A 26,957-nucleotide genomic window follows, 5' to 3' on the forward strand; every position below is an offset into this window, starting at 1 on the left:
GTGTCTAAACCATGAAATGTTAAAGAATACTAGGTCAAAAAGACAAGAAAAATTAATTTATTTTCCAATTTTAAAAATGTCACTTCTCACAATTACATAAAACTTGTATTGCCTATATATAAACTGGCATTCATAAATAAATGTACTTAAGTTAAAATATTCTTAAATAGGCCTTTGTAAATGATCTAACAGTTCTATGTGATACACAGTGGTTACAAGTCTCTGACCCTGAAAGAAAGGGACAAAAATGTGCAAATTATTTCATTAAGAGTCTTTAGTGTGCGAGATTTTCTTCCACAAAAGCGTTTTAAGATTGTTGAGGATCAGCGAGTGCTCGATCTCCATTTGCTCAGTGGTCCCTTTGAGAGCAATACAGGCGTACAATTGCTTTTCCAGCTCTTCCTTCACATCTGATGGCACTCCTCTAAGTATATAGTCTTTAAGTGCTTCACAAGCTTTGGCTAAATTTGGTCTTGCTATATCTGTCGTGCACCTATGCTTGGTTAGATCACAAGAAGTCATGCAGTCTCTCCCGTAAACGCAATCTTCATCAGTATCACCATCTTCTTTCTGCACTGCGCCACATTAAGGAAGCTGCCAAAATTCCCGTTCCTCAACTAGCTCAAGAAAGATTTTAGTGTAGATGGGGTGTGGTCCATGCGTCTGCGTAGACCAGTGGGAATCCAGACTTCGAAAATCCAAGGTAAAGTTATGCCGTACAAAGGGGAGTATGGGACCTTCTCCGTAACGTACAAGTCTCCGCAGAAGCCCAGTAACTTTGGTGTGTGTTCACGGTCTTGCAGGACTAAAGCCAGGAGGAATTCGTTGAGTTGGCGGAGCGGGCCTCAAGAGAGAGTCCAGGTTGGCCTGGTCCCCAACTCTGGCCGGTAAAGGGCTTTTCATCACTGTATTAAGTCGTGATTCCACCTTTAGAGCTAACATCCATCCTTGATTTTTTTTATCTCTAGTAGATGGCAGAGTGAAACCCGTTCCCTCTGCCCATCACCTGGCCTTTGTTTAGGCCCACCTCTGCTCTCTGGTCATCCTCTGTCAGGCCAAAGCTGGCACACTATCAGACTACAGTAAAGTAGACTGCATCTAGTGATGATATGTCAGATTACAGAAGGGCCTGTTGAGCCAAAGTAATTACAGACGGTAGCTTTAAAGTGGCTACATTATGCTAATTCAATTTTTTTAAAAGGAGTTCTTTAGCTGTAACTCTTTATCTTTTCTGGTGGATGGCGTAGAGCTATAGTTAGAATGTTCCACAGTATGAGTCGGCGCTACAATTAGGCAACAGTAGGCGGCCGCCTAGAGCCCTCAAACCTGGATAGGCCCCCATCCTCAGTGTCACTGATGCCTGAGGTCACAGAGCAATTTGATTTTCTCTCAATATGACATTAAGTGAGAGTAATTTACCTTAAAAACAAACAAACATCAAAATAGTATCTAATTGTCAAATCTATTGTAACTGTCAAAGCATTCCCCCTTTTCATATCAGAATGGACAGCTCAGCTTGACCCAGTATAATCATAGCAAAATAGTAATCATATCTAATGGATGTAAACAAAAAAGTAATTGTACTAGTAAAAAAATAAAACTACTTTCAGCTCTGGTTATCTAATAGGCTATCTAACTATAAAGACAAGTTTACAATTCACACTAATTCAAATAAAGATGTGCGTGTCTCATGAACACCGGGGAAAAACAGACAATAAATTAAAAAAACAAACAACAAAACAGTGCATTATAATGAGAGTCCCAAACGCAAATTCGCCTAGGGCCCCAAATTGCTAACACCGCCTGTGAGTATGACATTACACGTCAGTACTGTGGAGAGATGCCCCACTCACACAGTAAAAATGTATGTTTTTAAAGGTATTTTTCAGCAAAAGCCAACCTGTATAGGTATACCTGCCAGACAGATTAGATTATATTGTGAACATTCCAGGCAAAGCTGTAACATCTGAGTAATCCTGTATGTGTTGTTTAGTGTTGTTAGAAGTACAACTTGATAGCTCAGGGTTGGTTGAGACCACAGCACTACTGTATGCAAACTACTATTCATCATTCATGTTAGATAGATCTTAGTCAAAAGTACTTTGTTGGCTTATTTGAATCATATTTAAGATACAATATGTGAATGCAGTTAACCATGTTGTCACAAACCCACATAAAGTTCCCTACTTCTGCTTTGAGTTTATCAGTAAAGTGACTCCCAGACCTTGAGGTGGTTGTAGATCATCTCTCTGAACTGCTCCACAGAGGTGCCTTTGGCGGGGGCGTCAAAGGACGCAGCCTCTCTCCTCGGCTCGTTTCCTAAGTCGTATCGAGGGGCGTCGTCCAGCTGACACTTAATCACAGCATCCAGGTCGGCCCAGCTCCCAGAGTACACCTGCACGAGGGACAGGCGTGTTATCTGGTGAGCTAATCCTAACTACTTTCTCTTCAAATGCAGGTAGATCTGGGAGAGAGGCAATCATTCAGTTTTGGGACATCTAGCCACAGCTGCTAAAGTGTCTATCAAACGCAATTTTTTAAATTCCTTTGTTAATCATGTGCTGGCATTTGTGCTTTGACACAAACAGATCATGCATTTGTTTTGGTTAATACACTTACGTCAAGTCTATTGGAATATGTGGAGGGAGGATACAGTTCCAGATTATATGGGATGACAATATGTTGATAGAAGAACATGGCAATAGCACGAAACAAAAAATGACCTAAATCAGGGGTGTCAAACTCAAATTCACAGAGGGCCAAAATAAAAAAACACGGGACTAAGTTGTGGGCCAAACTAAATATTTCTTGAACAATTTCAACAATATCTGCATGTTTTCTCTTCTTTCGAGCTATGTAATGACAAACTTTTTCTTATTAAAATAAATGTTTAATAATAGTTTTGCTCAACCATTGAATCCAGAACAAGCAAAATATAAGATAACAAAATTTTAAATAAATAATGTCTCTATAGCTGATCTGTAGCTGGCGGGTCAGCTTTTATACATATTTGATATGATCTCGCGGGCCAAATATAATTATATCGCGGGCCAAATTTGGCCCCTGAGCCAATGTCTGACCTAAATAGAACATTTGTCCAATTGTTTACAATGCAAATCTCAAAACAAATTCTTATCAAGGGCAGAAAATCAAAACACCCATTCCAGCAACAGAGGAGGCAAATTGTAATTTTAAACTATATTTACCTCCGCCAAGGAGGTTATGTTTTTGCCGGCGTTTGTCTGTTTGTTTGTTTGTTTGTTTGTTTGTCTGTTAGCAACATAACTCAAAAAGTTATGAATGATTTTGATGAAATTTTCAGGATTTGTTGAAAATGTGAAAAGGAAGAACTGATTTCATTTTGGGGGTGATCCGGAAGAAATCCTAGATTCTGGATCACTTTGAAATTTTAGTTAACATTGTGGTGAATGGGGCCAAAAATTTTGTTTCTCAATATCTCGGTTAATTATTGACCAAACCTCATGAAATTTGAGTCAGGGATGGACAATGGGATCCTCTTTCATATTCCAAAGGCTGATCCGGATCTGATCCAGAAGACAGATTTTATTGCAATTTATATAAAAAATGGGGGTAGTCCTTGGCGGAGGTCTGCGCTCTCTGAGTGCTTTTCTAGTTTAATAATAATTTTAAAACACTGAGATTTGGGTCTTGTTTTTTCCCTCTCTGTGTGTTTTCCCTATATTTGAACATTTGGTGAGAGGCTTGTGAGCTACCTGGCTGTTGGCTTTAGCTGTGAAACACTTTCCCAGGTACAGAGTGTCTTTTTCACACAGACTGCTGCAGGCCGAGCCGTCAATCACCCCCTTTCTGTATTTGTCACACTACAGATGATAAGAAAAAGATCACAACATTATTCCATCACATCAGATTCCTGTATATATGTTTACATGTTTCTCAAAATGATGAGGAGTTTGGACAATTTTAAGTCCTGAAAATGTTACACATAATAGGAAGCTGAAACCTATGAATATATTAATACAATTCAAATTACAATATAATTTCATAATTAAAATACTCACAATATATTTTTTGCACTCTTGTCCCCTGCAGAGCTCTGTGTAGGATGAATACTCCACATAGACGATCCAGCTGCCCACAAACACAGCGAGCCATGAGAAGAACAGGTACTTCATGTGCAGGTACCGAGCCTGAGGGCAGAGACATTACACCGTGACTATTCATAAAACAATACTTTCATTTCATCACTGCTGTTGAGTGGGAATGAGAGCTGTCCTGGAGTTTTACACACAGGATATCGACAAGAACTCTACAGTGGAGCTATTCACCATTCAAGTCTGATACGCAGGTCGTTGATAGAGTTGAAGATTTATTCAGCTGCGACCGAAATAGAGGTGGGTTTAGTCATTTTAGGTGGTGAGAAAACTCAACAGTGAATTAGCAAAAACGATGAATCCTTTACTTTGCTGGTTTATTTATACAAACATGATTTGATAACATTACAAACATGATTTGATAACACTGAAAAAAATCATTAAATTTATTTTGTTCCAAGTTCCCGGCTGACCAGACAATCTGCAGTGTGAATGATGGAGGTGTTACCAGTGTTTTCACAAAGTCGTTTACAAAACTAATTAGTCTGCTGCATGATTACAATGCCCAATTGTTAAAAATTTATTTTAAGTTTGCAGAACGAAAAAAGATGAAAAATTAGGACTGTTGCCATTAGGAGTGTGCAAAACTATTGAAAAATTGATATATCGTATCGCTTAATGTGATACAGTATCGATATCGTGGAATGCTGTATCAATATATCGCCAAGAGTATTTTTTGATATAGTTAACTAAATTATTTTGTGACAGCGCTACAGTTTTGTTGCTTGTTCAGAAGAAGGAAACTAGTTTATGTAGCACATTTGTCATTTTCACTGTTTTGAAAATGAGTGTGTTTCATATGAACTTTGCAAAAGAAGTGGTTTAACAACATGATTTTTAGGATCACAGCCATGATTTAGACATTATTTTTATTGAACCGTATCGAATTGATTTGAAGTAAATCGAATCGAAAGTGCACTGTATCGAAATACATATCGTATCGTGGCCTATGTGTCGAGGTATGCATCGTATCTCAACTTATTAATGATACCCAGCCCTAGTTGCCAATGCAATTAACAATTGAAAACAAAAACTCCTCAAAATTGTGCCTATAACAAGAAGCTGAAACTCATGAATAGTTTGAAAAATAAGATGACTCATACTTGCTGTTTTGCCATTGTGAATAAAATAAGGTAATGCGTTAGACTTTTAATTACTTATAATTAATTTACAAGCACAATGGTTTTGGGGTCAGTGTGTTCCTTCTCTCTGAATAAACACCCCGACACTGACAAGCGCATTATTATTTTATATTAACTTTTATTCATGTTGTGACCCTTTTTTAATAGCGTAATTATTAGAAAGTCTGACACACAAAAAATCCATTATATTTTTGTGTTGCTTCAGTGAGTGAAATAACGCAATGGCAGATGTATTTGTATAAAAAAAAACCTAGTTAAAATCGACAGCAGTTAGTTACATAACATTTGTAACTACAAGTTGTACTCTAATTAAATTGAGGTCATCCTCTCTAAATCTGGGTTCCTCAGTCCTCTGTGTGTCTTTGAGGAGTTTAATTTTACTTATGAAGACGTCACCACGGACTTCACCTAAATCTCACTTCAAACAGAACTCCCTCTACAGTCGAAACAGCCTTGACATAATTATATCTCAACACAGAAGTGAATATGAGTATGAGTAAAAGAGCGTAGTTTTTAGCCCCTGGAGTTTCTTTCCCTGATTGTTGTGCGTGATCAAACACATGTACACCACAACAGAGATTTAGCTGAAGTGGGTGACATCATTCATCAATCAGCATTTTAAAATACACAAGAAATGTCCATGTGTAGCGTTAGTTAATATTTTAAGTGAATGTATTTATTTATTTTTGCATTATTGAGTAAATTCAACTACGAAATATTGTTCCTGTTTAAAAAAGTATTCCATCTATATTTCACAAATTAAGGCTGTAGAACTAAATAATTTACCCATTGGATGTTTGAAACTTGAATGCTTTTTAAAAGGTCCTGTACCAAATTTTGTCTGCATCTAATTTAAAAGTTTTTTTTAGTGTCCAATAATCAGGAAGTGCGCATTAGCATACTACTTGTTGTTAGCTTTATTGTCATGGCAAACCTAAACCTAAATGTTCAGATGCTTAAGGTAACTGAGGCGTAACTTTTGACCACTACAAGCTGTTTAAAATTAGCTAGTTTTGTTTTACAGATTTTTAAGACAGTAAAAATCAGGTAGAGCTCTTATAAGCCTTCATTTGGATTACTGTACATGTAGTTCAAGCAGACTGCTATGACTGGCAGTGAGAGAAATGCATTGTCAATACCACTACACGAAGATAAATTAGATTGTATAAGATATAGTGACATATGGATCAGGTCTGAAAGCATTTTGTCTGTGGTGCAGATGCATTAACAACAATATATGAACTTCATTACTATTGCATTCTCCTTCAAACAGTATACTTAAAGTAACTGTATGTAAGAGTTTGATTAATGACTGTATTTCCCCAGATAAGAGGTAAATCAATCAATCAAATCAATTATAGCTGTTTACTGATAACAATTGTAGTCCTGATTTGCTCTTACTTTGGACATAACGGCAAACTTGTTCATGTTATTATTTTATGGTTTGGGTCTCAAGCAGGAGCTCCACGTGAGTGTATTATTTGGGTTGCCAGTTTCAATCCAGTTGGTTTAAACCTAAAATGGCTCTCTCTGATCTGAATGGTCACTCCCTAAACCCTCAGCCTCTGCAGCTCAGTGAGTGAATTCATGAGACATGACTGGAAAACGTTAGCCAGGCTGGTGCCACCTAGAGCCTCTGCTCAATTTAATTTCTCTCCAGCGACTAGGTGAGGAGTCAGAATACACTAGACAGTTCGCAAAACCCCTGGAAGTGCAAGTTCAGGCACCAGTCAATCAGCAAAGAGTCATATATTCTGTGTTGTCAACGATTCCTGAGATTGAGGATTTAAAGCTGGAACAAAGAGAATGTTTGGTGAATTTTATCAAGGGGAAAGAAGTTATTGCTCTTCTTCCTATGGGATTTGAGAAAAGCTTCATATACCAGTTAGCCCCATTAGTGGCATATTACATACTTCATGACCAAATAGCAGCGATTGGTTAAATGAAAAAGTACCCGCCTACTGTCAAGCGAATGAATCCTAACACTGTGAGGTCAGTCAGGTTTCTACGAAGTGAAACCAGCTGATGAATCAGGCTAGGAAAACGTGTATGTGTTCTCTATAAGCAGTTTAAGGGACAGACTACCCAGGTTATTAATTTAATAATTTTACATGTTAAAATGTCTGAATATTCATCCTGATTTTAAGGTATTTCTACTTCAGTATAGTTCATTTTTCAAACTAGGTTTTGACTTTAGTATATTTTCAGTATATTTATTAAGTATATTTTGGTAGTGTCGCTAAAACAAAAACTAAACAAAAAAAAAATCTGAATCCAAGTCATTTTTTATTATAACATTTTTGCAGCGTAGACTGTTAAAACATGGCATCTCAGATAGAGAAAGTGTTATTTGAAGTCATTTTGAGCCAAACGGAGAGCTCCAAATGAAAGGGTCTGGAGGTTGCAGCAGTGGGAGTCCATCACTGTCAGATGCTCGGTGCAAAAAACATTTATAACTGGTGGAAAGTGGTGCTCTAATGTTTTTCAATAGGGCCAATGCATTATAGATCTACACAAGCTGTACTGGGAAAAAGACCGGGGCTAATGAGACTGGAGAGGGCTGAAGTATTACCCTGTTGTTGTTGTTGAACTGCCAGACCACTAACACTGTTTTCTGTTAATTAAAGCTATTTAGAGAATGCAATAGAAATAGTGGAGGGTGTCTCAGTTAGCTGCTAATTGACGTGGCTTAAATGGTTTGGGAAAACATTTAATGGTTCAATTCGCATTGTATTTTAGAGGGTCATAACTAGATAAACTGGTGATAAAATACTGTATGAACTGGTAATCCTGCAGGGGTTATGCATTTATCCATGAACAAGAGGCTAGCCAGTTCAAACCTCGCCCAAGTGTTGTTGTTGTGTCCTTGAACAAGACTGTCCTTGTTGTATCCTTCATCAAGACTAATCCTTCACATACTTTACTCCTATATTACACAAAATTGACTCTTGGGAGCTTTAAGTCATGTTATAATGTTGTTGTGTCCTCTAAAACCTATCTGGAGTTATGTTTTGTTTCATTCACACATGTTTGAGTAATCCTTTATTATTAGTCTGTCTATGTCTTTGGACTGGAGCAGGAAGGGGCTTTCCTCTCCTCGCTTCCTCTACGCCCTCGCAGCTTTGCCCCACCCAGCATGGTAGGTGGGTCTGTTGTATCCAGCGCCACGTGGCTGCAGGATCTGGATGGCTGCTTGCCTAGGTTGGGTCAACTCAACTCCCCTACCCTCTCCGGTTGCAAATCTAGTTGTGATGTCTGTATTGTTTTGACTATGTGTTGAGATTGCAGAGGTGTTTTTTGTGTGTGCTGGTTCCATACTATGCCCCCGAAAAGGGCACAGTCTTGGGGCTGTTCTCTTTTTTTTTTATCCTACCTATCCTCATGATCTTCCTCTGCTGGTCCAGTTCATGTCTAATACCTCCATGTTATGTATTATGTGTTTGTAAATGTACAGATGGGGTGACAGGTCCAATTTTGATTCCTCTGTATGTCTGGAAATTAACAAATAAAGGCATTCATTCATGAAGTGGTAGTTTTCAAATTAACAGCTCATTGTACCTCAGTAGAGATTGGAAGTTCCAGCCCTGAAATCATCCAAGTGATTCTAATGAATGTGTGTGGAATTTAAAAGCACTTGCTGTATTACCACTTGACATCACAAGATTGAACAAAGTTGTTTTCAGTTTGAGAGAAGAATTCAACCTAAATATGCAGGATTTGTCTGAATGAAACAAACCACAACTCCAAGCACTTTATTGTCCCCATATAGAAATGTATACTCTGCATTTAACCCATCCTTTAATGCAGCTTGGGCAACCTGTCAGGGGCAGTGGGTGCACCCAGGGACCCAGCTCTCCAACTCTTGAACTAGGCTTGGTCAGGACTATTTCAGATGGAGGATTTTACCTATTGTACATGTTTTGTTTTTTGCACTTTTTATCCTAAGCAAAGTAAATTGTATTATTGACTGCATACAAATATATCCTCTCTATCATCTAATTTGAGTTTTCTAACTGTGAATTTTCAAACAACATTTTCCCATGAAGATAAATAAGTCTCTTCTTGGCCTTGAACTCCTGGCCCATGCTGTGTCTCTGCCAGCAGGACTTCACACCTTCGTAATCCTAGTCTATGTCAATATGGCACTCCCTCACACAATTTTTGTAGAAATCCTCCAAATGTGTCCAATCCAACAATACACATCTCCACAATTTTCTCTTTTTTTCATTTTAATTCCACAATAGACAATCCAACTGGTTATGTAACACCCAAATGCTCACAGCTTGATAAGGGATGTTACAAATTCCCTGGCACAATTAACAGCATTTAACATATCATTTATTATTTTATTGTGAAAATAGATGCTCAATGACCTCTTTAGTCTAAATTAGAGGATTTCAACCTTTTCACACCACCTAAGGCAGGGGTCTCCAACCTTTTTCCTCCGGTGCGCTACCTTTACAAAACAAAAATGCCAGAGAGCTCCTCATTTTAGAGGTTGCAAAAAATTGAGTAAATATAAGAGCGACAGCCTTAGATAGGAACAATTATAGGCCTATAAAACATACACCATTATCCATTTATTAGTGCAGAAAATAAAGTTAGGAATGAAAATTATACATTTACAATTTTATTAGTCATTCTATTCATCAAATTTTTGTTATTCAGCTCAAAACTTATAATTCAGAAATTGTTTGGCGAGCTACTTGGAAGGGGGTTAGGGTTATTTGTCATTGTCCACTTACTAGTGTATAAAGTTGTGCTTCAAAATTATACATTTATAATGGAACAACAAATATTTCGTCAATTTCAGAATTCCTTGGCGAGCTACTTGGAAGGGGGTGGAGAGGTACTGGTAGCGCCAGAGCTAAAGGTTGGAGACCCCTGACCTAAGGAAACAAGACTATTGCATTTCTATGGTGGAAAAGGTCTACACAGTTACTATATTAACTGTGTAATTGTGGATTAACTGATCTTAAATTAAGCAGATACTTGAGTTACAGAGGGATCCGTGTGCCACATGGAGGTTTAGGTTACACACAGTTTGAGAACCACTAGTCTAAAATGACTTGATGAGTTATTCAGTAGAAATACTATTATTCCATAATGAATTGCGCATGTGGTCTTTTTTCTGTTGATGGGACTGAAATGGAGCAAAGTAGTCGTTTAGTTGTTTATGGTTTGTTTGCATAGACCACATGAAAATAGTGACTAAAACCAAAACTAAGTCTAGACTAGACCAGAACTAAAGCCAAGATAAGAATGTCTTATTTGATACTTGTCTCTTGATTTTGCTACTTATTTAGAATTTATTATTACCATTTATATTTTTGGTCTTTGTTATTATTATATTTATTGTTATGTGTGAGCTACTGTGTCCAAATAATTTCCCTTATGGATCAATAAAGTCTAACCAAGTCTACATCAGGACTAAACAGGACCAAAAATGACAAGTTCTGAACCCTTAATCCGTTGATGTTTTGTTTTAGGATTATAATGATTTACATGCAGAGCAGCTGAACGGACAAAGCGTGGAGTGAGCTACTTGTAGTTTTGGAACGATTGGACAGGTTAATCTGCCTTTTCACTATGACAATACCGTGTAGTTTTACTTTTCTGTATGTATAGTTTGTTCTTGTGCAATCTTAACAATTTTGTGAGCTTTTGCCAAACCTGCCCCCTTTTTAGTTGATTAATTGTCGCACAGGATGTGACTTTACAAGATGCATCCTACCTATTGCCATTTGCTTAATTGGAACGCGACGACTCCTGACATCGCATATAGTCCCCCATCCCCATTTCGTAATCAATAACAATCAATGAATACATTTTTTTTTTTTTTTGTAACGAAGCAATCCCTATCTTCACACGCTTCTTAAGTCTCATGTTCTTATGAAAAACAACTATTTGCAATTCGCTTTTTCTCTGGCTTTCTTATTATCGATCGATTCACTTACAAATCTGACCATACAACCTCACGGCTTTAACAGCAATGACCACACAACTAAGTGCCTGGCCTACCTTCTATTGATTTTTCCCCCTCTTGGTCAAATACATCAAAACGCAACAAGGATTATGGAAATCTTCCCAGCCGGCAAATGCGTAGATGTTGTAGTAGTAGTGCTTTTTTTTATTTTTTACAATCAATATCTCTGTGGTTATCGTTTCCATGCATATCTATGGGCTTATGTATATTGAAGAAGTACAAGCAGGGCTGTACAAACACACATAATGAGTTGATATCGATCGTGGCAGCCATGACAGCTATTAATTATTGGCTTGAGTGGGAGCTGTGCTGAGGTGGGCGGAAAGGAAAGCACTCGGTCTGGATAGCAGTTCATGTTTTTCCTATAAAACTACCCACACGGCTGTTAGTCTGTCTGACCCAGGGAGGTGAAGTAAAGGAAGTGCTGATGTGTAAGCTTCAGGTTAGATAAAAGAGTGGGAAAGTCAGGACTAAAAAGGTCTATTGTCAGAAGATGGATGAAAACTGTGCGCTGTAGCTATAAAATGGGTGACATGGTAAGAATTCATGGTGTAGTTTTCTTACTTTATGTGTTTGTCAAGATTTGTAATGCCAAAAGAAGCTATAGGAGGGCAGAAAATTGAAATATTCATAATATTGTGGGTGTTGTTTTGATGGAATGATTAAATTACATGGTAAATTTCCAAATAATGGTATAATGTATATGATATTTGCAATTTTTAGAGTATGGGCCTTAAATCTCTAGGACAAATCGATATTTTGTTTTGTCTGACCTGCTCCCTAAAGTACACATAAAGCTTTATTTTAACATTTAAGTGAGAAGAGACAAGAGCACAAAACATGAATACACTTTTTTTGTATAGGTTTGTTTTAAAAAAGGAGCTGTTGGTGAGTTTGTTGAAATTTTAAATAACAGAATTTGTGGGAAAATTGGCCCAAAAATATTGTCAGATCTTATTGGTCATCGTTTTCTCTGGATTCTAAACTATCGGTAGCGGCATCAACTATGAAAAAAAAAAAATATTGGTCAATCTCTAGTATAATATTATTCTTCTGGGCTTTTGCAGGTTGTTTTATGGGAATTCCCCATTTGTCTGATACCACAACCTCGACTAATATATCTTGAAAAGCAACTTTCTATTGGACTGACTTACGGTAATCACTCTGTTTTTGCTCTTTAGTTAAATTTGTTGTTGTTTTGTTCTCAGTTAGAAAAGTGATTAGACATATGCATTATTTGCAACAGTTTGGTTTTCTAGATATTTTTTCTATAATAGTATAAATAGTATATGTTTTCATGTGGACTGTAGTGAAAAGCAAAATACAGTTGCTCGATTTGATCCACAAACCATTTTCCCCTGAATTTTCAAGATCTTAAACTTCCAAGTGTGGACTGTATAACTTCATCATTGCAAGATAGGAATCCTTACTTTCTCTGATTTCAAACATTGGTCTGGCATATATTAATTAACTTAAAGCATAACTAATTTAAAATGTGTTTTGAAATAAATATGCCATAAGTACTATTAGTTCTTGATACTTTGCAGTATCCTCATGCTGGGGGAGTTCTGCTTGTATGTTTATGACAGAATATTCAGAAGTTACAGATGACAACATGTACACATTTGCAAACACTAAGACAGAGGTGTAGTAACATTTTGTGCAGTTATCTCTTTCTATTCAAGTGTTAATATAAAACAAAGCTTTGTGTGTTTTTTTTAGGCTGCAGATTGACCAAAACAAAATATCGGCCTATGTTGGAAATTTAAGTTCGATATCAGATACTTAAAAAGCCCAAGAGATGAAAGATGAAGTGGAAAACTGAAGAAAAAAAGAATTTAAAACAACAAATTTTCAAGAGCCTGTGATCAATATAAGCATTCTTGGTCCTGTTTAGGTGTTTGATTTTCAGCAAAAACTGTGCAAGTGTCTACCTATGTGACTTTAATGTTATTAGAGAGACTTGTTCAACATTACACATCATCTTACCTGTTGTATTTCCAGCTACGTCAGTTCTTTCTGTCCAGATTGTGTTAAAACAAAGCTCAGATTAATGTCTAATTTGAGTAACAGCTTCAGACAGAGCAGGGTCTCAAGTTAGCATCACACCCCTACTGAATATTGAGGGCATGAGCTGCAAACTTGCCACAATTTTAATATCATTCCAAAAACACATATCTAAAAAGTATCTCTAATAGCATTATCTGTTTACAAAAGTAGGACCCCCCTTTTCCCCCTCATAGCTCACATCAAGAAAGCAATATTTAGAGTCTGACTTAGATGACCCTTGTTGTAATCTCTGCTGGACACTGGACTATACAGACGAGAAACAGCCCCAGCGCTGATCAGGAGCCGTATGTTTCCACTCTGACACTTGTTTGTTGCATTCTGTATTCATCCATTATGTATGATTATAAAGCCACCCCTCAGAGGGCACTGGTAATGGGCTGCACTGAGATATGTGGTAACAAAAGACTGGAGAGGTCTGGAGTCTGCTGCACAATAAAGGGACACCATGTGATATTTCGAAGCTAATAATATAGTTGGAGAAATATTATGCTGGTACTGGTAGACTATTCGACCTCTGTGTATTTCTTTCTCTCTCACGATGTTCAAAACCTGTTGGTATAATGGAAATATAAGCATGGGCAGTTCTGGAAAAGGTGAAAAGTTGAACAGAATTTTGGATTTTTATATCTTCTACTTGTTCTGTGTTAAAGCGCCTATGTTACACTATTTTCTGATGTATGTTATAATGTTGTTTCCTCATTAAAAACATGCGTGAAGTTGTGTTTTGTTTGATTCACACACATTTTAGCACATGTTTCAGTAGCAAGGACCACGCCACAGCAGTGGAATACGATAACGATATTTATTGATGGTGGGTAGATGTGATGGCTGGGTGGAGATTTAGGGTGTGGGTATAATCGCCAATCCAAATGGTCACCCAGCTGAATCGGAACCCCCCACCCTCTTTGAAGAAGCTGTCTTCGGCCTGAAGGATGGGCTAAAGACACAGGGTGGGATGGAGGGGAAGGAGGGGGTCGAGAGCGCTGAAACGGACGGTGTTGTCGGGATAGGCCATATAAATAAGGCTTCTGGGTAATTAAAGGTGTGGCTGAGATAGGCTGTGTTGTTCACTCAAACAGAAAACACTCTGTTCCTTGCTCTACCATGTTTTTATACTCCATACACTTTCACTAGACACATTTGGAAGATTTCAGTCCTGGAATTACCAATCTGTAGTCAGCAGTCTGAGTTTTGGAGTTGTCTAACTATCAAGATATTTTCCAGATATTGAACAATTGAGATGTTGCAGTGACACTTAACCCACCTCACCCCTAGTGCCTGCGTACACTGGTGTATAAATGTGTGTGTGAATGGGTGAGTGGTTCTGTGATGTTAAAGCAGAACGAAGTAACTTCGGTGGTGGTGCTCCCCCAACAGGTTGCTTGTGAAAATGCACTGTCGTAAATACTCTCCCACCTTCCGCTCAGCTGAACCTCACATTTGTTTTCACAAAACCGGTCAACACTGTACGCAACAAAATGTCTCATGTTATTTTACTCTTTAAATAAATAATATCATTTTAAATTCCCTTTGAAACTCCAAACGGGCTGCTCCAACACAAATGCGTTACTGTTAAACGTTCAGGCTGATTTTACATCTGAGCTAAAGTTGTTCGTTGCTCCGTTTACAGACGGACTGAGAATACTGACAACAAAGAACACGTCCAGCTGCTAAAATATATAACATTACTTCTACATACAGATGAAACATCAGTCTCTCAAATACAGAAGTGACCCTGACGTGCTTTGAGTGCCTTGAAGGTGAAAAAGCACTACGTGACTAACATTTGTGACTGTAATTTTATGTGTGAGGGACTTCTTTAACAGCACAGATCATCTCAACTGTTGTAGAACCAACTAAACCAGCTCTTTCTTGTCAAAATAAAGCATTAAAATAAAGCTCAGATTGAATTTTAATAAACTTCAGATAGAGCAGTGCTTACAGTTAGCATCGCACCCTCAGGGAATGTATCAAAAGATTCATGAGCTGAAAATGCCAACTGGAGGATTAGATTAGCCAAAAAACTGTTCCCCAAGGATCTGCTAGTTATTGGGTAAGAACGAAAACTGCTCAGCCATTTTTAATTAACTTTTGAAAGACACAATCAAACACACTGCCAATATTACAAAAGTGGAGTATTCTGTTTTACTATCTACTCACATTTTATCTCACATTTGGCTCTTCGCCCACTACTACATTTCCATTTCTAAGGGAAAAATATATTTAGATGCACCTAAAAGCTTTTGTCTTTTACAACATCATAGACTTCAAGCGGAGGTGAGTCACTATTGTCCAGATGAGTACTGGACCAGCTGCAGACTCAGATCAAGGGCCGGACCGCAAGAATAAAGAGGACAGCGGACAGTGAGGACATGTCCCCATTGAGTCAACAGCTAAGTCTGTCAGGGCTCGTAACCATTACTGTCAATCAAAACCTAATCATCTCTGAGATGAATATTGGACCAGAGCAGAAGAGACAGGTGAATAAGGGATATACAGATCGCAAGATACCGAGCAAGGGCTTTCATATAACACTGACCATACCACAAACTGTACTGGGTCTCAATTTTGTTACTTAAGTAAAAGCACAGATACTGGAGCAAAAAGTAAAAGTATCACATGAAAAAAGTACCTATTTAAAAATGTACTTAACGAGTAAAAACTAAAAGTATTTCACGCAGAATTGGAGATCTAATGGTAAATCTGTGCAATTAATCGAATTTTGATCACAATTTTGATTTGTGTGTCAAACGATCTCCAAACTCATATTATCGAGTTGAAACCATTTAAAGCTTAACAAAGTTTACTTTGTGATATTGTTTATATAAACAAGTACATTTATTACATTTTTTAAATATAGAGACTGTAGAACAGCTTATTTTGGATATATTTATGTTTTTCTATGCCTTATTTCATGTTCAAAGTATATTTTATTCATTTTATGTTTTATACATCACAAAACTGCTCTAAGGTACATATTTGTAGCCTATATTTAGTTTCAATTTGAAAGTTTTGTGTAAATTATCAATAGCAAAGGGTTTTTTGGGGGGAAATGCTGAATAAATGCATTGTGTAACAAAAAAATAATCGTCTGAGTAATCGTGATTTCAATATTGACCGAAATAATCGTGATAACGTTTTTTTTCCATAATTGAACAGCCCTATCTAATGGAGGTTCAGTTGTACTGATTTTGGTAAAGATTTGGACTGTATTTTCTTCAGCCGAAACAACTGTAGGTCTTTTTCCCCCCTAGCTGTTTTGATTTCTATATTCCTGTTTGTTCAGCCTATGAGTGTGTTAAAAATAAATCCCTCAGCCTTTACATTAGGTATCAAGGTATCATAAAAAGTGCTTTTACTTTTCAGTCCTCTTAAAAATGTTGATGAGTAGTTAAGAAAACTTAAAAAGTATACACTGTGAAATATACGTAAGTAAAGTACAGATACCTTAAAAAACATTGGGGGTCCATAGATCCTCTCCTCTCCACAGATCTGATCTGTAACTTGGCCTGATTTGGTCTCCATAAAGATGGAAAGTTTGAAAGTTTAAATGCCATACTGTGAAACATTCCAGACAAAGCAATAACATCTATAGAGAAGAGTATTTGACAGGCCCTCCACAAGAAAAGTGACACAATGCACAATACCAAGATGCATTGTGACATGACACCCATAAATGTAGTAAAGACCGCTTTGATTACCAAGTATCATATCATAGTTTGAGACTCAAGGACAGATGGAAGAGCTTGTGTCCTTGGGCTACACACTTCATTTGAGTGAATGGTTTTCAGATTTAATGTGATTTGAATTCTAAGATAGAGAGGAAAACACTGTTGAAAGATGCTAACGGATAAGGAGCTAAATGCTTTGGGCACAATGTTTCAATTGAAGAAGTGGAATTTATAGATTAAAACATTTTCAAAAAGTGTAAGGCGACATTTACAGTCCATTGATTTTTGCCAAGTGTTTCCACAAAGCTGACACTGAGTGCTCTCTCGAATTACAGACTAATTGATGTTAGTGTTTAGACTAATCAAATCAATGTAGTACACACTTGAATGTATACTCAAATGTCACTTGAGAATTTTTCTAAAAGGACAAGAATGTATACGCAGACAGAGGGAGAGATGTGGAGGTTTATATGGTGGAGCTCTATGTAAAATATAGTTCACTCTACTGTATTTTGCACTACTGCACTTATTAAGTTTATGGGTTAGCATCACACCCTCAGGGAATTTATCAATAGGTTCATGAGCCGGAATTGCCAACAGGAGGATAAGCCAAAAACAGCCCCCCCAGGATATTCGAGTTATTGGGTAAGAATGATAACTGCTCAGCAATTTTTGTAAAGTATGGTCTTGGTTTAGCCCTGGTGTAGTGAAGTAAAAGTAAAAAGTATACACTGTGAAATATACTTAACTAAAGTACAGATATGTACAGGTTCTGGTTTAGTCCTGGTTTCATGCTGGCCTAGTCCTGGTTTAGTCCTGGTCTGGTCCTGGTTGAGTCCTGTTTTAGACCTGGTTTAGTCCTGGTTTAGTGCTGGTTTAGTTCTGGTTGAGTCCTGGTTTAGTCCTGGTCTGGTCCTGGTTTAGTCCTGGTTGAGTCATGTTTTAGACCTGATTTAGTCCTGGTTTAGTGCTGGTTTAGTCCTGGTCTGGTCCTGCTTTAGTCCTGGTTGAGTCCTGATTTAGTGCTGGTTTATTTCTGGTTTAGTCCTGGTGTAGGACTATCATAAAAGTATTCTTACTTTTCAGTCCTGTTAAAAAAAGTAGTGGGGTAGAAAGTACAGATACCTGCTCTCAGATGAAGTAAAAGTAAGAAGTATACACTGTGAAATATACTTAAACAGTTCAAAATTTTTCATTTCCTAGTGAGCCAGAGTGTTGGAGACATGTGGAGACACTTTTAAAAATATTCCATCCAGTCCTTGTATTTGCAGAGGTCGCTGGTGCTAGGCTAGTGCATGTCAATAGCCATAGTTATCCTGCCACTAAAAACTGTCTTACCCACTCCAGTAGCTCGCGGCAGTGGCTCAGTTGGTAGAGCATTCGCCCACTGATCTGAAGGTTGGTGGCTTGAATCCTGCTCTCGACATAAACATCACAGGTTGAGCAGTCAGATCCACTGACCCACAGGTTGGCTGGTGTGATTCCAGCTCCCACAGATGAATGCTGCCGTTGTGTCCTTGGGCAAGACACTTAACCAACCTTGCCCACAGTGTCTGTGTACACTGGTGTGTGAATGTGTGTGTGAATGAGTGTTGTAAAGCGCTTTGAGTGCCTTGAAGGTGGAAAAGCACTATAGAAAAATGTGACCATTTACCACTCCACAAAACACACGAATAAAATCTATTATTACACCAGACTGTCGATGTGAATGTCAGTGTTCATAGAATAATATTTTAAATAAAAGTAACATTGCATCACATGAATCGTTGCATGTTGAGAGACTATTTTCTCATATATCAGTTCGCCACTTCCAAGCTTTCTATCAGGAAGTACAACTCGCTGCTGCTGCTGCTCAGGCATAAATCCTTCAAATGCAATGTTGGTTTTACTTCAAAAATGATTCGGTTAACACAGACATTCACATCTACAGTCTGGCGTAATAATAGATTTGCTTCGGATGTTTTGTGGAGTGGGTAAGACTGTTTTTATTGGCAGGATAACTATGGTCATTGACATGCACTAGCCTAGCACCAGTGACCTCTACAAATACAAGGACTGGATGGAATATTTTAAAAAGTATCTCCACACGTCTCCAACACTCTGGCTCACTGGGAACTGAGGTCCTATATCCAAAATTCTGAACTGTCCCTAAGTAAGGTACAGATATGTAAGGTCCTAATTTAGTCATTTTGTCCTGGCATAGTTCAGGTTTAGTCCTGGTTGAGTCCTGGTTTAGTCCGGGTGTAGTTCTGGTTTAGACCTGGTTTAGTCCTGGTCTAGTTCTGATTTAGTCCTGGTTTATGTCAAATATAGTTAACTTCACATTTTATCTACAGTATCCTGCACATATTAAACTTATTATTATGTTTATACTGTCTAAACAGTTCTGCTTTTGCTGCCATTGTAGTCTCAAAATTGGAATTGAGTATTTCTTTATTAAAATCATGTGTTACGCTTAAGAATGTACAATTTCAATATCTTATATGAGATATCCATCACACCCTGAAGAAGGAGCAAGCTGATATGCATCAGTGTGTTTTTAATGCTTCCTGTCTGCTCACAATAAAGGCTTTTAAATATTTTGTAACTAAGTGAGTGCCTGATATTTTTCTTTTTCTCAATCTTATATGAAACTTTTTATATTAATAATGCCATGCTTCTTTTTGTTACATATAAAACTACTACTTGGTAAGGTACAGATTATATGTACAGTATGTTATGTTTTATAAGTTGTTTTATAAGTTGCGTTTACACCACGATAAAATCCTTTTAAACTGAGCTGGTGGACAGGTCAGAAATTCTGTGGTACAATTTGCTGTTTAATTGTCAGTTAGTTAATTACTGTAATCACTGGGCCTATCCACGGGAACTAAAAACTGGTACAAAGTTTAACGCCTTCTCGGTCAGCACAAATAAACTGGAAACAAAATATCTCCCATACAGGCTCCTGCATTCCATCTGACATTATAATATACAATTGAAGAATGTGAGCGCAACCTCTTTGTTATTTATTTGAAAATTGTATATAAAATAGAGAGAAATAGCCCAAAGCTAATAATCACCACAATGTCCAACACTAACTACGACAAAGCCTTAAAATATCTTGTAAATGACAGGTTTCTGATTCCTCATGTGTCCGATTCTTTGCCTGTGTTTGGTCTTGACAGTGTGGATGAGTGACACTTGAGAGGATGTCGGTGGGAGGCGGAGGTGGCCTAGAAAACGCAGAGCTGGTGGCCGTCCCTGGAGAGCGCTCTGTCTCTTCTGTTTTCACTGAATCTGACAGCTCTGTGTGAAACGCCAAGCCCTGCTACTGTCCAACCACAATCACAAGATACACCTATGACGACTTAGGCTACAGAGAAGAGGAGGAGGAGGAGGTGAGAATAAAATGAAAGGTTTTTGAATCGGTATCAGTGTTTTTAATGGAGTGGTCTACAGCCATTCCTCTGTCAGTAAAAGCATCTGGTTTGTAGCAGAGTTCAGACTTTGGAGGAAAAAAGTATTTGAAGCCTAAAAATGGAGTATTGCAGTGAGTTTTGCAATGAAAAATGTGTACAAATGTTCACCCTTACTGTAAGCAGGCTTGCATCTCCACAAATTTTGTTTCTTTTGCTATAATATTTTGTAATATGGAATAAAAAAATCTATCTTCATGGAGGATTTTCCAAAGTGTGGTTTTATGGTTGGTGGTTTCTATTTTTGTGTAATCATAGAGGTAACATGCCAGAGGTGAGGACTTGTAAGTCATGACTTGGACTCAAGTCAGACTTGAGTCACAACTTTTAGGACTTGAGACTTGACTTGATAAAATGGACTAAGACTTGGGCCTTGACTTAGACTTGAAGGTCAACGACTGGGGACTTGACTTGGACTTGAGGCGTCTGCTTTGAGAAGCACTTTTAAATCTGAATCCTTTCTATTCTGACCATGATGGTTCACTCTGAGATCTTGTCAAGACATTTGAAAAAGAAAAAATAACTAAATGAATTTCTACAACTCTTATATACTCTATAAATACTTATATATGAATATACCATGCCTTTTTAAGTAGAGTTTATCTTAAAAGTCATTTAAATTGCAAAAATCTACGCCATATTTGGTACTTTGTTTTAAAGACTTGAAATGATTTGAAGCTCAAAGCAGATGACTTGGACTTGACTTGGACTTTTGGAACAGTGACTCGAGAATCAATTTGGACTTGCCTGTATTTGACTTCCGGCTTGAGTTGGACTTGAGGTCAAAGACTTGAGACTTACTTGAGACTTGCAAAACAACGACTTGGTCCCACCTCTGTGACATGCCACCTCTAGAAAGATACATACTGTGCCTTTCAGCAACAAATATTGAAAGTCTGTATTGTTTATTGTTTTTAAAATAATTTTCAATAAAACAAACAAACTAATTAAATCACAGTCAATGTTTTTGTCATATGGCCCAGTGATAGATCAATCCATAATTTAAAGCATTTTTGTCATTTTCATAAGCTTTATTGAAAAACAGAACAGAGTAGAAGGAACAGAAAGTGGGTTTCAAAAGCCATACTCTGCATCCTTCTGCACTCACTCTGCATATGCACTGCAGCTCTACCACAAGCCACACTCCGGTCTTTTATTATATTTATCTCAGATGTGAGGATTATAATGAAACTCCATATTTGTTTATCTAACCAGATTATGATATTACACAATCATCACAATTACATTTTTGTTGCCAGAGTAAATTATCAGCGTCATCTGTGCAGTGATTTTTTGATGGCTGACCTGATGGCTGTTCCAGTCAAGTAGCCAACTCTATGAGCCTGCCTTATTTGGCTATGTCTGGTTTACTTTGTTGCTATTTTGGTTCTAGAGGACAGTCAGTTTGGTCAGTCCCTGTGAGAAAGCCTGGTCATGAAAATAGTGAGGTTTAAAGAGGGGGTATTTTGGCGCTTTATACCATGTTATAATGTTGTTCTCTCATCCAAAACATGCCCAAAGAGTTTTTTTCTCATGCATCCTTGCACGTTTGAGTAATCTAGTGATCTATTCAAACCCTAATTACAGTTAGCAGTACAACTCTGTCCAACAATACATTGTTTTAAGTATATATAGCATTTTCAAAACAATAAAAGGTAACATGGTGATATAAATATGTTGTATGTGTTAGCAATTAATACCCCAATAGTACTGTAATATCCCCTCTTAAAGGGACAGTTCAGAATTTTGAACATAGGACCTCATTTCCTAGTGAACAAGATTGTTGGGGATGTGTGGAGACATTTTTTTCAAATATTCCATCCAGTCTTCTTATTTGCAGAGGTTGCTAGTGCTAGGCTAGTGCATGTCAATGGCCATAGTTATCCTGCCATTAAAAACAGACTTACCCACTCCACAAAACACCCGAAGCACAACAATTATAACGCCAGACTGTCGATGTGAATGTCTGTGTCGATAAAATAATTTTAGAATTGAAACCAACCTTGCATTTGAAGGATTTATGCCTGAGCAGCAGCAGCAAGTTGTACTTCCTGATAGAAAGCTTGGCAGCTGCGGAATGATATATGAGAAAATAGTCCCTAAACATACGACAATTCATGTGATGCAAGGTTAGTTTTTTTTCAAACATTATTCTATCAACATAAAACATTTACATTGACAGTCTGGCGTTATAATAGATTTGTTTCAGGTGCTTTGTGGAGTGGGTAAGACTGTTTTTAATGGCAGGCTAACTATGGCCATTGACATGCACTAGCCTAGCACCATCGACCTCTGCAAATACAAGGACTGAATGGAATATTTAAAAAAGTGTCTCCACATGTCTCCAATGCTCTGGCTCACTAGGAAATGAGGGCCTATGTCCAAAATTCTGAACTGTCCCTTTAAGAATGAGTTAAAGGTGCACTGTGTAACTCTCTGGTTCAGGGTCTGTCACCTGCTTGTTTCCACAGATTTCATTGCTCTGCGATACTATGAAACATTCCAGTCAAGGCAATAACATCTCCATGAACAAAAAGCATTTGACGAGCCCTCCACCAGAAGTTACACAATGCACCTTTAAGTTTGAAGACATGTTGAACATTGGAGATTATTTTCTGACTGACTTTTCATGAAGAGACCCTAAATGTCTTTTCAGATATATTCTAGTTTCAGTCATCATTGCACAAAAAGCTACAGTCACAGCTGAGTTTACCTTCATTTCCTCACACAAAACTGAACTCTTTCCACAGTGAAAGAGGTACCATAATTATATGTGAACACAGCAGAGAAGCTGCAGCAGTTTCACATTTTCAGCCTCTGGAGCTTTTTATAGAACTGTTACTCATTATCAGACTCGAGCGCTCTGACTCATTTAGACCTGAAAAGTTCACCACACAGGTTTTGGTAGGTTCTAGTCATTTCTAGAGTTTTGCTTTATAATAACAGTACACTGATTGCAAATGTGGTTCCTGTGTGGCATGAGCTGATGGCACAGGGGACAGCTGCTATCTACTCCATGGCATCTGTGCGTAATTGAGTAATAGGCAAAATTATGAAACACTTTTAACCTTCTGGAATGCACCCTATAAGAGCAATGCATTAGAGATTGCCGATATACTGGACCGACATTTGCTTTTCTTTTTTTTAGCAGATCAGCTATCAGACTTAAATCTCCATTACAGGCCGATATTTTGATTTGGCCAATCAGCTTTCTAAATCATACACATAAGACTTAAAGTTGCATTGTGTGACTTTTCTAGAGGAGCATCCGTCAAATGCTTTTCTTCATGGAGACCAGACCAAGTTACAAGTCAGATCTGTGAAGAGGCAACTTCACTCACAATCAGAATGCCTGTTTTTTTAGGTAATTTTGAGCAATAAAACCATCAAGTAGATCTGTTTAATGTCATATAGTGGAATGTTCTACATAGAAGCATGACATATCCATAGAAATAAGAAGATGACAGACGCCCAACCAAAAAGTTACAGAGTGCACCTTTAAGTAAGAAAAGATAACTGCACAAAACTACACAACTCTCTTATAGATTTATAGTTAAGAGATTTTATAGATTAAAGGGCTGTGGGTCAGTTTGTTGTGCATTTTAATTTCAGAATCGAGTCTATTTATCAGCCCAAAAATATCGATAGAGTTTTTATCAGTTATCGGCTGATGTGTAGTCTAAACAATCGTATGGACCATGAAAAACACACTGCTCAATCTCTGCCATGCATACCTGTTGTTGATACTAGATGGGACATGTCTTCAGTCTGCAGACCAGCCCAGTGACAAAGCGTATCAAATGATCAGATTTGCCTCGATCAGATAACACAGTCATTTGCATTTCAAATCAGCTCGACTTAAACTCAAAAATTCTTTTCGATGGCTTTCACCCACTGTTCCAAAAGAAAGTCACATCAGTCCATCAACGTAAATCGCTACTTTAGTGAATACGCATAAACATCTCTGGCTGCCAGATCAATCATCACAGTCATATCAAAGTTTGAATGGATGGCAAAGGCTGGAGTTTTTAATATAATTTCCTCCACAAACAGCAAAATATTCTGTACAAAAACTGCTAACCTTGTAGTTTATATCTGTACAAATATCTTCTGAAATGTGATTCTTGTATTAGCTTGTCAGTTCTTATTTCAGGCTTTTTTGTTTAAAATGTGAACTTTGAAAAGAATCCTGTCCTATCCTATACTCAAACCAAATCACAATCAAAATGCTTGTCAGAAAAATCACAGTTTGATATTTTTTTCCAAATACTTCAGCCCTGCTAGCCTATAAATAAAGTTAAGCCGCTGTGAATTAGTTGCTACAAGAGACGAGGATAAGAGCAGGGTCAGACGGAGGCAGGTGATTCACTGTGGCAACCCTTGAAACAGGAACAGCTGACAGGAAAACATGGAGTAGACTAGCCCTGATTCTGCATCTAAATATGTTGACTCTGACTGATCGGTCCCTCTTTAAGTCCTGCTTGTTTAGTCTGGACTTACTCAGAGTCTGCCCAAACAAATACTTTTAGGTTTTAAGACATTTAGAGATTTAGAGACAGATTTATTGTTTGGCCAATATATCAGGGCGATATTTGGACTTTTTGTGTATGTGATATCAGATATACATTTCCAGCATTGGCCAGTATTTTGTTTTGGGCAATCTGCAGCCTAAAAAAACACACAAAGCTTTATATTAACACTTGAATACAAAGAGATAACTGCACAAAATGTTACTACACCTCTCTCTTATAGGTTTGTAGTAAAAAAGTTGATGTGAGTGACTTTGTAGTAAATTAAAATGACAGAATTTGAGGAAAAATAATGTAAATAGGCCCAAGATATCGACCCAAAAATAGCGGCCATGGGTTGCTCTGTATTCAAAACCAATATCAGTCGATTTCCAGTTTTGATTTTTTTGTTTAAGGCTGTTGGCCTGTTCAATATTCTCGGTCAACTAAAGACATTCCCTGTGCATAGATTAGCTGACTAAAAGGGTGCTTTGCATGGCACTGCAAAAGCTTTCAAAGTATTAGGATCTTATGCAACAAACTAATGTACACAGAGGGGTAGCCTACTAGTCAAAAGGGATGTACTAATATCCGTATCAATATCGATTCATTGACTAAATGACTTAAGAACTGCAGTCCCTATTAAACTTCATATGTTACACAAAATTGTCTCTTGTAAATTTTAAGACATTTTAAAAACATGCCCGGAGTTTTGTTTTATTCACACATGTTTAAGTAATCATTTATTATCAGTCTGTGTACATTTCCTAAGCTCAAAATGTTCTTTTCCACCTTGTGATGTCATGAAGCTATAGTTCTCAAGTAAACAGCTACCTTTTACTTTTTATTTGCAGCGATAGGAAATTCCACGGCTGAAATTAACCCAATGATTCTAGGAAAAGTATATGGAGTTTAAAAACACAGTGGAGAGCGTCCTGTCATACCACATGACATCACAAGGTGGAACACAGTGTTTTCTGTTTGAGAGAATACCTCAACCTAAAAATGCAGGGTTTGTGTGTTAAATATGTATGAATATAACAAAATTCCATATGTTTATAATGAGGAAACAACATTAAATCATAGATCAGAAAATAGTGATCTTTTATTCATATCCTTATAATGGTCTTTTTGGTTCTTTTTTGCTGTTGTAAAGTGCTATCCGTTATAAGATAAATAAACACAAACTGCTTTCCTGGCTACTCATGCACAAATATGGTCAATCCCTGAATCATTCTGTGTGCAGAGCAGCGCAAATGACACGATAAGTTATGATAAGTTTCAGAAAATGTCATGATGTTGCTCTACGCTCATTTGGCCAGCTGCTGCATCACGGATGAGGTTGCTATGGAAACGAGCCTGGGGGGTGGCGAGGGGGGGGGGGGTTGGGGGTCTAATCCTGACGAGCATCAAGTGACTTTATGACAGAAGACAGTCCACACAGGGGTTAAGGAAAGAGCAAAAGAGACGACGCGTAAATGGACGAATATTGCGCATTGTCTGGCAACATATTCTAGGTTTTATGATCGCCACATGTGAGTTGAAGGCGCGTGGAAGTTGCAAAATTATTGGTTAGTCAAAAAAAAAAATGAAGGGATGTGCTCAAAATCCAAGCTGTAAAAACAATAACTGGTCAAACTGAATGACTAGTTGAGCTCCATAGCCTGAAGTCAGCGTTGCGCACTGGTAGTCTGACCACAACGCTGGACTTTTTACCCCGGTGTGAAGAGGGGTTTCCCGCCGCTTACCTGCACGTACAGCGGCTTCCTGAACACCCCCCACGGAACCGGAGCTCTTGCCATGGCGAAACGTAGCGCATCTCACACCGGCTGCTCGAATCGGGAGGCAAAATCTACATCTGTGCACGCGTAAAAGGGCTACTTCTCCAGACTCCTACGCCTCCTCCGTCACTACAACGCAGTAAGCCTGAAATGTTCCAGAGCGGAGCATTATGTCTCAGCGTCGCCGCGTTGCTGTGAGGAGAGAAGG

General features: G+C 37.8%; 1 protein-coding gene across 1 annotated transcript; it reads right to left on the reverse strand.

Moving 5' to 3' along the window:
• Positions 1-175: 175 nt before the first annotated feature.
• On the reverse strand, positions 176-26,957 carry dipk1a (divergent protein kinase domain 1A). Its single transcript, XM_055165248.1, has 7 exons — positions 26,717-26,957; positions 4,041-4,169; positions 3,735-3,842; positions 2,225-2,395; positions 1,327-1,360; positions 623-844; positions 176-575 (listed from the first exon to the last, which is right to left on the reverse strand). The coding sequence occupies exons 1-7, from the start codon at positions 26,768-26,770 to the stop codon at positions 265-267; spliced, it is 1,029 nt and encodes a 342-aa protein (XP_055021223.1). The 5' UTR covers positions 26,771-26,957; the 3' UTR covers positions 176-264.

The sequence above is a fragment of the Boleophthalmus pectinirostris genome, unplaced genomic scaffold (assembly GCF_026225935.1).
Source record: "Boleophthalmus pectinirostris isolate CB_2022bp ecotype Guang Dong unplaced genomic scaffold, ASM2622593v1 HiC_scaffold_7, whole genome shotgun sequence".
NCBI lineage: Eukaryota > Metazoa > Chordata > Actinopteri > Gobiiformes > Gobiidae > Boleophthalmus > Boleophthalmus pectinirostris.

Excerpts from the sequence above, each read along its gene's own strand:
- dipk1a (XM_055165248.1), bottom strand. The coding sequence starts at position 26,770 with ATGGCAAGAGCTCCGGTTCCGTGGGGGGTGTTCAGGAAGCCGCTGTAC. Across the intron at positions 3,843-4,040 it reads AAGAGTGCAAAAAATATATT|TGTGACAAATACAGAAAGGG; the intron begins GTGAGTATTTTA and ends TATCATCTGTAG. Across the intron at positions 1,361-2,224 it reads TGATCTACAACCACCTCAAG|GCATCAGTGACACTGAGGAT; the intron begins GTCTGGGAGTCA and ends CTGTGACCTCAG.